This window comes from Anolis sagrei, chromosome 1 (genome assembly GCF_037176765.1).
Source record: "Anolis sagrei isolate rAnoSag1 chromosome 1, rAnoSag1.mat, whole genome shotgun sequence".
NCBI lineage: Eukaryota > Metazoa > Chordata > Lepidosauria > Squamata > Dactyloidae > Anolis > Anolis sagrei.
Window position 1 is genome coordinate 309,567,622 of NC_090021.1, and position 12,019 is coordinate 309,579,640.

The 12,019-nt window shown below is 36.9% G+C and overlaps 1 protein-coding gene across 4 annotated transcripts in view; it reads right to left on the minus strand.

The window, feature by feature from the left end:
* Window positions 1-12,019, minus strand: part of CEP128 (centrosomal protein 128) — a 250,130-nt gene that overhangs the window by 147,085 nt on the left and 91,026 nt on the right. For all 4 annotated transcript variants that reach the window (XM_067462949.1, XM_067462950.1, XM_060757262.2 and 1 more), the window contains 2 exons: window positions 6,776-6,952; window positions 3,198-3,257 (listed from right to left, as the gene is read on the minus strand). In XM_067462949.1, coding sequence (XP_067319050.1) covers window positions 3,198-3,257; window positions 6,776-6,952 — 237 coding nt within the window. The remainder of the gene's footprint in view (window positions 1-3,197; window positions 3,258-6,775; window positions 6,953-12,019) is intronic.

Consider the following 12,019-nt stretch of genomic DNA (forward strand, 5'->3'; position numbering starts at 1 on the left):
GAAGTTGCTGATCTGCAACTCCCAGCATTCTTTACCACTATCTACACTGGGTAGTGTTGCAGTGTCTAAGCTGGAGGGAAGGCTTCAAACTTAAAGATATCATCCTCGGGATTTTTAAATTTCAACCAGTTTTGGTGTTCCAGACATGCTGAGGTTGGTTTTTTTTCTTGACTCTCAATGGCATCATTTTGCATCCTGTTAGGAACTGAACTCACCATGTACTTGAACTTACCATTAGGAATGTACTGTTACATACACTAGGGTGGTTTTTTTAAACCCTCAAACTATTTTATATACTCAGACCATTTTCAAAACAAGGCAAACTGCTCTTGAAACTGAGGGGACTTTCAAAAAACAATTTCATACACTGTGGGGATCTGGTGTTGAAAGGTGTGAGAAGAAAACAAACAAACAGTATGCTAGCTTGAAAAAAATCAAATAGCTGTTTGGTTTTCAGCACAAGTGAGAGAGGCTTCACTCCATAATTCAAAATCCAACATCAGGGCCAATTTACACAATAAAAGGATGAGACTGCATTACTTTATAATATAAATGGGAGATTACATGTAAATCCCTGGCCCACAAAAAGCTATGACACTGTTTGATGACTGTGACACAGAAACTACTTATATCAGGAAAGAGTGTAAACCCAGACATCTAATAACTTATGAGGAAAGAAATGTACATTGCCATCTCAAACAATTATGTTTTCTATTTAGCATACCATTAGCAGTCTAACACAGAGATACCCATATATCTAGGACTTGCATGACTTCCCTTTGTGCTTTCCAGCTGTCCTCAAAACATATCCAGTGCATTTGTATTTTTCTACAAAGTCTATGTAAATAGATGAGAAAAGGAACAAGTGCAGATGGTGCAAATCATTGTTCCACTTAATTTCCACAAGTCTTCATTGCCTCAATCTGTGTGCATTCATATGTACCTCAAATAAAGAATAAGAACTTAGTTTCCAAATTCCCATACCTTATTATCAATTATCATCAGCACCTCTATCATCCTATTTTGGAGAAAGGAAGGTTATAAACCAAATTATCATAAGCATCATTGTTATTATTTTGCCTTTTTTCCAGGCCAACTCAACGTGACTTAAATAAATTACAATAAAAACAGATACAAAATTCGGATAATTAAAAATATAATTAAATTTGCAGTGGGAATAGTTAAAAGCATGACATTTACAAAGGAAAACAATAAAAACAATAGACATCATGAAACACCCTTCCCCCTAAGTATGCAAGGAAACCAAGGAGGGAGCCAGTCTGACATCTCTAGAAAGGAAGTTCAAAGTTTGGGAGCAGTCACTGAGTGACAAGGCGCTTCACAATGTTCCTACCAGATGTACCTATTAGGATCCCTGGTGTGATGGGAAAAAAACCACCCCTATAAGATATCAAAACTAAGTACATTATAGTTCAAATTTCAAAGCAGTTAGACTGGAGGACAGACTGACTCAAGCAAGGAAGCAAAAACTTTGAGTTTGCAAGATCTGAACAGGGTTTCTTGGAGATGTCTAATTCACAGAGTTAATCTAAGTTAAATATGATTTGGTAGCAAACAAGAGCAAAGACAACAAAATACTCAACAGGATCTTCTAGCATCACAAAGGAACTACAAGAGCCAAATGCGCACTGATATTCTAGATTAACACGACTATGCCTTTGAATTCTAAGAATGACGAAGAATGCTAAAGACTATTTCAATGTTTTCGCACATTTAGCCGCAAATTCATGTCCTTTCCTGACATTGCCCAATTATTTACAGCTTTTTAACCTTAACTGAAGTGGGCTGTATGGATGTGGGGAGACGCTTTAGGGTCAGGTAACTCCAAAATTTCACTTTGCCTGCAAAGCTCACCACACAGCCCTCTAAATCTCAGGCAAAGTCTCTGAGCCCTTTAAAGTCTCCATCTGTAAATGAAAAGAACTCAGGCGATGAGAGAACTGGCAGCTAAAGCCATATTTCTTGCAAACCAATTATTAAGGCTGTTTGTTTTTGGGGTGCAAATGTAAAGAACTACAGTATTTCTAAAGGCCCCTTCATTTCAAGACTCACCTACTATTAACTAAAAAGGACTCAAGTGACAGATTTATGAATCAATTACTACATGCCCTCTGAAAGGTCTTCTTGATACTTGCTGCCTGGGATTTTAGCATCACCAATCTGAATAGTGAGTCTGTTTCCTCTACAGTCCTTGCCTTCCCATTCAAACTCTTATCTCCACTATTTATAGAGATATGTACTCTCAGACCATGCACATTACAAAACTAGCCCATCAATAAATCCAGTGCAATCTTGTTGGCAAACAAATGCAATTTTCCCCAAGTCAGTTGGTCAACTTTTCTTCTCTTGCTGTGACCCCAATATACTATGGGGATAAGTCTTGTCACATGAAGTAGAAGAAGTTGTTTAGATCATGAGAAACTTAATCGTGTTAAAAGATACAAGATAGAGTTGTCTAGAAAGTAAAAAAAAATCAATGATGAAAAGTTACTAGTCATCAGTTATGCTGGGGAGGAAAAAAGAAACCAAACCTTAAAAGCACAATGTTATCAGATGTTTTTAAGAGAATGTGAATTCCAAAGTTCAAAACTCAGGAAGCAAAGTGGAAGAGCCTGGAGCAAAACTTCCAGGGGAGTAAGGTGCTGATCTGTCTCCAAACTGGAATATGTTGTGATAGATCTATTCCTCCCAACATGCTTATAAAATCCCAGTACTTAGTTTATAGAGCTGACCACATTGCAACATTATGTTTTCACCAATGTCTCCCAACTTTTGTTGGGTCTGAATTACAGTTTGCAACCACAATTTTGGGCTGAATTTATATAATCGGTTGATTGGAGTTTACTGTGGCAAGTAGAAATTATTGTACAAATACAATGTAGCATTGATGTCTGGTAACTTCTAACAATTGCTTTTGTACTCTGGTGCTTTCAGCCTGAATCCTATTGGTAATCCCAATCAGAGCAGACACACTAAATTAATGGGATTTACTGAAGTGTTAACTCACCATTCCTCAATTGATCTATGCTCCTATTAGACTACCAATAGGAATTAGGCTTTTGCAAGTTAACAGGTATGTTTTTCATTTTTTAAGAAATACTGTATTCACCACACCCCAAAGTCGGACACAACTGGACTTAATGTCAGGGGAAAACCTTTACCTTTCTTATATTTACCTTTGTTTCTGCTAACCAGCGATGAGGGTCATTCTGTACCCCGGGTGTAAGTGATATTGCCTACAAGAAATTTGAAAAGTATGTAAGAACTAAAATTGCAAACATTGATATTTAAGACAAACACTTTATCTGAATGCCTATTTTAAACTTTAAAATTTGTTTGATCAACAATTAGCAGCATATATTTTTAGCTCAAAAATATATGCCCAATGGGCTGGGAATTTTTGAATAACACCTACCATTTTATATTCCACTAGTAACTGTTAATAAAAAATATTTCATAATGTCATAATGTTAAATGAAAGACATTTAAAATGAAGGCATTGCCAATTCAAGAGGCACTATGCATATTCTGCACTAATTTTGTTTACCATAGTGAAACTGATAAGCAACAAGACAGATTTAAAGAGAGAAATGGGACCAAAGTTACAACTGACTAGACCTGTAAAAAAAACTCAGACTGAAACAGGGAACAAAAGCTTTTGAAACATGTCTTCAGAAAAGGAGACTATTAAGTATATGTTATAGAGGAGAAGGCACTTGAGAAAGCAATCTCCCTGCCCTGAAAGGTGACTCAGAAATAAGGCATTTTTACAAAGGGGGAGTTACAGAAAATTTAATTATTCAGTGTATACTTCGAAACATTTAAGCAGCCGAGGAAATAACCAGCAAATACGGCGGAAATGGTTTTCTTCTTTCAATCCCCCCTCCCATCCCCCTCCCCGCCCCGTAAAATGGACTATCCTTCTGTCTAGCACCCCCTTTAGTCCCCTGCCTGGATAATGGAACAGTACTGAAAATGCAAAGCAGAGGATCAATACTCACATAGGCCCTTATCAATTTTATTTATGTTGGATACTTACTTGTATCACACTTTTCAACAGAATTCTTTGGGCACCAGCTCATTGCTCCAATTGTTAAATGTGAGCACGAAATAGAGTAAGAGCTACTCCTTAATTTGAGATGAGCAGGTGAAAAGGACAGGTTTCATTTGTGGAGTTTTCTAGGTAAAGCAGCTTGATGGAATATCTGCCTATTAGTTTTGCAATGATACAATTAATATCAACAAAAGTGTCACTAAATTATAAAAATTCAAAGTGTTTCCAAAGCCACAAGACATTCATCTAGTATGTTTTTCAACACTAGAACATTACATTACAAGTTGGTCCTCAGTTCATAAAATTAAAATGGCTATTGACAACAGTACAAAATGAAATTGCACACACAATGATATCTGCTGTGATTGTTCATATCTATCTTGTAAAATTATTTCTAAAATCATTAGAGAAAAGAGTCGACACTAAAGAATTGCTAGCTTAAAAACCTTCAAGTTTTCTTGAAAAGCTTCAAGTATTGAAAATGCCTCCCAATGCATGTGAAAACTGACATACTTTCAACTTGTCATTTAAAGCAATTGTTATTCTTCTTTTAGGTGAAATTCAACAAAAGAAAAGAATTAAAAATACATTTAAAATATTATCTTCACGATTTGCCAAAGTAATAGATTATGTTCTATGTGAGTGAAGAATTAGAAATGAGGGACATCTCTTTTTTAATGTATCATATGTATGAAAAGGAAACTACACACAGCAGAAACAGATTATGGTTATAATTCTGTATTTGAAGATTAAATGCTATTTAGAAAGGAAAAAAGAGTAAGTTAACAGAAAGTGGCAAACTAAGCTTTTCTCCCAAGGCTAAAATAATAAAGCTTGAAATCCTGAGGTTATATCATACTGCTCCAGAATAACAGGAAGCTATTATTTACAAGGAAATGCAACTAACTTGAAAAAAAAGTCTGATGATGGCTTTTTTAAAAAAATAAATGAGATGGACAATTATTCCTGAACTATATTACTATGTACTGCAATCTGGAGAACTGCATGATTGAATGCTCAACTATAAAGTAAGCTTCCAATATATATAGAAAACTAGATATTAGGAAAAAGGACTCTACTATAATCTTGTTGATGTGCTAGTTTTGTACAGTTTTGCATCATGTGGTCAACTACACAAACCATGAATTGCAATCTTAGGCTGAAATCCTAAGTGTGCTGGCATAACAACACTTAGGTGGTGGTGACCAGAGAAAATTAGAAGGAAATTAAGAATTAGGATGCTCAGAGCGAGCAAATTTTGTCTGCCTTCCCTCATCACTGCCAAGTGATTCTGGAAAAATACAGCTGCAGGAACAGGAACACACACTGCATTCTGACTACTGGCTTCATTACCTAATTTATTTTGGAAAAATGAATTAAATCTATGAATTATTTCCTCAAATGCATGGAGTGAAGTGCCTAGGAATAGACCTTTAAAGATGGACTATGTGTGTGGACAGTCATAGAAATGCAGAACTTGTGGACATGATAATGGGATGACAAGATCAGTTTTAACTATGATCCTTCAGAGACAAAGCATACAAAGCTAATGAAGTAGTCAATTAATGTTTAAGCTATCTACTTCATTCTCTCAATCTCCAAAATGCTACAAAATCCCTTTGTATATTGATGTTCAAGACTAATATGGGTACCTTTGATTTCTAGATCTATGCCAGCAGACATTACCATCCATCAAAGTTGATAATAAGATATTGTTGATATGAGGGTATACAATGGATAGTGCCATTTTTCAGAAGATAGGAGAGTCAAGTGTATTATCTAGTATCTTGTTTTCTAAGCAAAGGTCAACAAGGAGCCATGTGTAAAGTAAATCACATAAATGAAAACACTCTTTGTTGAAGTCCTTCTCCAGGCACCCTTTTGAAATGAGGTGAGCAGATAGAAAGAACGTCTTCTCCGGCATGTTGCCATAGGAATTTCCTCTTCAGATAACTACACTGGGCAGCTATATGGTAGTCCTTCCATCCCAGATTAAGACTTGCTATTCTCCCAGGTCTTTAGTCTCCCAACTACCACTTTATCTATCTATCTATCTATCTATCTATCTATCTATCTATCTATCTAACAGTTTATCTAAATATATATCACATTTTAGATTCGTGGACAGCTGCTGCCCTCTGATGTTTGCTTAACTTTAGCTTGATATTGTGGCTATTTTCAACTTCTATTATTCCAAAAAAAATGCCTGTATTTTATCAACTGTCCAGAAAACTGCATATATTGGCGAGACTTGTGCATTCAGGACTTACCTTGATCTGTTTTGTGTTCGGTTTTTGGTAGGGCCCCAATGTGTTTTCATCTGAACCTCCCAATATCAAGAGATCAGATATTTGTTTTTCGTTTTGTTTTGGTGTACATTATTTTTTGGGGGAGGACTTCATCTGTCCAGGCCTATGGGTGCAGGCTGTGGGCCTCCATACCTTACTTGGTGCTTGGTGGCAGGCCCTGCCTGGCCCCATGCAATCCAACCGAAAAGCCCACCTACCTTTCATATTGATTGCATTTTTGTTTCAGGATGGGCCTTTCCATTTCGTACCATCCAAATGGACAGAACGAAACGGAAATAAATGGGACAAATTTCAAACCCATGGCTAATATTGGGCAATGCAGAAATCTAATGAATAAGAAACATTCTATGTTCACTTTGTTAGTTCTACAAATCTGAGAATTCATAATTACTGTGTATTTCTCCACCGAATCCCGAGAAAGGACTTCACAAGCAGCATCAATTTCACTTCCTATCATAGAAAAGATGGATTCCTTTTCAGTTTGAAGACTTCGTAGTTGATCATGAAGCTGTAATTTGTCTTCTTCTATCCTCCTTAGGTGATCATCTTCACTATTTATTCTTTTATTCTGAAGCAAGAAAAACAGTTTTTTAAACCACATTAAACATGTAGCAAAATTATCTCTAAAATTCAGTCTTTCTCAAACGGAAAGAAATCATAACTCTCAAGTATATTTCTTCTTGTGGAAGAATGGGTGTGGGATCAATATGGGTCACATAATGTAAGTAGAAATTCAATGTATGCTACAAAAAATTACTATGATTGTTAAGATGTGTCTTTATGTCAGAATCACATAAAATGGGTAAAAACTCAATAGCCACACAGAGAGAAATGCACACAAGGAGTGGAATACTTTTTCAGCTGCTGCATTAGCAAGCCTGGAGTCAACAAGTAGAACAGTAGTATATCTGTGTGTCACATTTGACAGAATTGCTCTGCCCATGCTACAAAAACAACAAAAAAGTGGTGTCACTTTCACTGAAATTTGTTTTCGGAAAGAATGATTCAAAGACCAAAACCCAAACTTCACCTTTTTTCACTTGCAAGCCTGACCAACTAAAAATCTTAGTGTTTCAACTGCTACTACTTTGAAATGTTACGACCCAAGCAAGTCAACAATGATGATTATAGGTTTCACCAGCTACAGAATACAAGGTGTCTACTAAAAGTTCAAGAAGAGAAATGAAAATGAATTGCATTCAACAGCTCTGCTGTTGTCTATTAGTCCTAGAATTTCCAGATTCACAACAACTCTGTTAGCCAGGTCAGGTTGAGAAAAGGTTGACTAGCCCAAAGTCACACAATGAGTTTCATCTCTCCTTGGGACTTCAACTCGACTCTTCAAATCACAATCTAACCACAACACCACACTAGTTCTCTTCTTTATATTGCTATCAAGACAAACGGAAAGAAAATTGACATTTCAGGAAGCCCCTGGATTTCAGTGGGAAGGTTTTACCTTATCTATCTACTCCTTTTTCCTAGGCATATTGTTGCCCTGGCACAGGAAGTGTGATTTAAACCAGAAAGCAGCATATAATTTTTTTACTAAGCTCCTATTCTTTTTTTACCACACCCTAAACCATCTTAATTATTTTATTCTATTGTATAAATATTGCAAAACGTTTGTTCTACTCATTGGGCATAACTCGGGAATGGTATTACTCTCTTAATCATTCTCCCTTATTTTCTTTTAACTGAGGCTTTAAACTGAGCTGTCATGATTGGGACACTTATAGTCTTGGGTGAATGCTGTATATTCAGTACTGAAGTGTACAATTAAATCATCTTGCTTTTAGATAGATTTTGAAGTTGGATAGTTCTGGGTTCTGCTCACGTTCTACATTGAATAATTTACAGAGAGCATCAGCAACTCTGGCTCTCCTTGTCAGTTTTGAAAGACATAGAGACAAACTAAAGAGCAACAATAAAACCAACCAACTTGTGCTTCCTGGGATGGCCTATGTGTGCCTCAGGGTACCTAAGTGCGTTGGCTCTTTTCCGACTCATTTGTTTCTCACTTACATTTTCCACTTTGCTCAACTTTCTTTAGTAGTCAAATGGCAGCTTAACTGGGAGCTACTATTACAACATTATATAGAGGCTGAAAAAGAAGAGCCCTCCCCAGAAGCTGTATGCCTTTCTGAGGGGACATGAGTGTAAATTATTGCTGACACCCTACTTCGCTTTGAAATAAATTACAGAACTCTAGGCATGTTTGCAAGAACCTGAAAATAAAGAACCGAGGGCTCCAACACCAAACGTATTAGTTGTGGTGCAAGGTGGCTGCCATCTATCTTTGGGAACCTGGCGCTTTTTGGTAAATCTTAGCTTTTTCTTCTGACAAAATGGGAAACATTAATTATTATATAATTCTAGAGATATCCTGCCATCAATTAAATGGGCCATAATCCTCTGAACCTTCTCATTTACCTGGTTGGGGAGGAGATGAACCTTTTCCTCTTAATGGCAAAAGAAGCGTCACATGTAATCTTGGATATGGCAAAGAGACTGCAACAGCACAGACTGCCATTAATTCCATAATGACGAAAGTGAAAAAGAGACTGGTGTCTTTGTATCTACAGTAAAACCACGTGTAGATTATACCCAAATCTTATATCTATGTGACATAGGTAGCTAAGCAACTGCTTTCTTGCAAGGTTGGCTTAATCTGTCATATTTATAAGCATTGCTCATTTTTCTTTTAATCTATTTTGAGAGAATTCCAGTATCTTTGGGTTTTCTTTAATATGGCAAAACACCTTTTTCGAAATCACTGTTGGAATAAGGTGTAAAATATTATGTAGAAGTGATAAAACACAACATTAAGACAAATGGAATGTTTTATAATTTAATACTGCAGATTCATTACATTCATTGTCATAAGATATTCTACCATCATGATGAAAATTATGTTTTTAGCACCTAATATAAAATGGCTACCAAACATTTGATGTTTTCACACACATTTTACTAATATTAAGGAAGCTCATGAGGTGTAACAGCTAGTATGGTATACAGGCAGTTCCTGAGTTACGGACAAGATAAACTCTGTAGGCTGTTTTCAGCTGAATTTGTATGTGAGTCATAACAGGTACATTTTAAGTGTAACTCTACCCATTTATTTTTGCTTATGTTTTGGATCACATAGGGCAGGATTAACACCTCTGTAATGTTTGTTTTTCTGTCTGTGCTCCTGTTCAGAAGATTTTGCCTCAATTCCTGTCCCTATGACAATTGGAGTTTGAAAATGTTGGCTTGTCATACAAACAAGGATTGCTGATAATGCTTGAGTAGAGACAGCTTTTTCCCATGATAACTCTTACAGGAGTGATTTTCCCTTTTTAGGGGTAGATTTTCTCTCACTTCCCGTTGTCTCAGAGGCAGGAAGACATTAAATATTTCTAATGAAGATACAGACAGCAGTAAAAATCTCACAGTGGCTCTAACCCCACACCATACTAAACAAAATGTTTTTTTTAAAAATGCATGGAGTTTGACTTTAAATGCAACTTGGAGAGATGTTTGACATGGCATATTATTTATTTTTACCTGTGCACACAAATGCTTAAACATTTTCAAATATTGCAAAAGGCCCAGCACATGCTACCGGATGGCGTACCCACTCCCAGGTTCACCTACAACCCCCCAACCCCTTCCCTCGTATTTGTAACTAGGACTCATATGTCAGTCATGTGTTTGTAACTTTGAGACTTCCTGTAATGGTTTGAGTGTTGGAATAGGATTCTGGCTTTAATTCTCACTCCACTATGGAAGTTCATTAGGTGACTGTGAAGGAGTCGCATTCTCTCAGAGCGCTTCCAGATGGGGCTTAAACCCACTTTGGAGTGGGTTAAAGAAACCTGCTCCAAAGTTGGTTTAAGTCTCCAAGCCCTTCTGAAAGACCCAGGCTTTCCCAGGGGGCTGTCTCCATTCCAGTGTGGTAACTGCCCCCCCCCCACAGCAATTTGCCCCCCCACCACTTCCCAGGGTGTTATTGGTACGCTCCAGGAGGCCTCCAGTGAGGCCTAATAGAGGAGTGTTTTAAGTTTTTCTTTTTTTTTTTCTTTTAAGGCTTTGTGGGTTAGGGGGTGCCTTCCTTGGTTCTCCGGGTTTTTGGAAGCCAAAGTACCCAGGTAGCTTGTGAGGACTGACCCCATGACTGTGGAAGCAGTCCTGTACGTCAGTCCCCACTGGCCCTATACTTCTTTAGACACTTGATACTCCTTTAGACCTGGGCCTTTCAGGAAGACCCAGGTCTAATGGAGTATCAAAGTCATTTGGGACAAAGCACAGCTTACCTACTTTATCTCGGATTGTCTTACAACCATTCTGGCTTTTTGGCAGTGGATACATTATATAACAATGGTTATTTAAATTGTTTATAATTGTTTTCAAACTGATTAGTTTTGTAGGTTTAATAGATTTATATATTTTATTTTATTATTTAAAACTTTGTGGGCAGTTGTTATAATTTGTATATATATATTACTTTGCTTTTATTGGAATGCATCATTTGGACACCTCTGGTTATTTATTTATTTATTTATTTATTTATCATGTCAGTATCAACCAGACACCTCTGGTAAAAGTGTCACAAGGCTAGTATTTTGGGTCCTATCTGGACGGGCTCTAGTCTCACTGGGTAACCTTAGGTTAGTCATGCTGATTTAGCCTTGGCTAATGAGGTTGCTGAGAGGACAAATTGGGACGCAGCATATACTGAGTAAATTTTTTAAAAAGGAACATATATGTAACCAGCGCACAAACAGCAATAAGTAACATCCACCACACAGCATGAGGTGACACCATTTTACCCTCACACCTGCAAAGTCAACAATATGCAAAAACACAAGCAAAGAATCCTCTGGTTAAAAAAGAGTATGAGGCATGTGCGTACACTATCAAGATGAAAAAAATGAGAAGAAATAGAGAACTATCTTGACTTAGATTAAAGATCCATCTAATCCAGTATTCTGTTTGTCACAGTAGCATGCCTTCCCAAGTCACAAGCAGGACATGAGGCCCACAACCCCGTCTCACTATTGCTTCCCTGAATTTGGAGGGTCCATGACTAAAAGCCAGCAACCAAGTTAACCTCAATGAGTTCTATTAATCTTCTTTCAATTTTATCTAAATTGGTTGACAATATTTTTTGGTCATCAACTCTACAGGTCTACGTAGTGTTATTATGATCCTGGAGAACCTATGAGGTATTTTCCCCCGATAGTAGTAACAAGGTATTTTCTAGATATATACTGGAAAGGGGATGGTTATATGTTGGTGTTTTTCAGTAGTCTTTAGCCAGAAGGCAGGTAAAAAATTATGTAGAACACCCAAAGAACTGTATAATATGCAGATCTGGTAGGAAAAGAAATGAATCCCATGAAAGAAGTGATTCTTATGCTCGACTTAGTTCATGGCTGGATAAGTTGACAATTTTGTTGAGTCAGCTAAGGCTGCTTTTCTTGCTATTAAAAGACCTGTGAAATAGTTTATATTATTTCCTTCTGTTTGATAGGTAACTTATTTGTCAGCTTGAACTATGTAGTAGATTGATTCTTCATGTGAGATTCCAAATAAGTTTCCACCTTTATCTTCTATTTGCTGCAAAACATGCTGAGGACATGTCTCA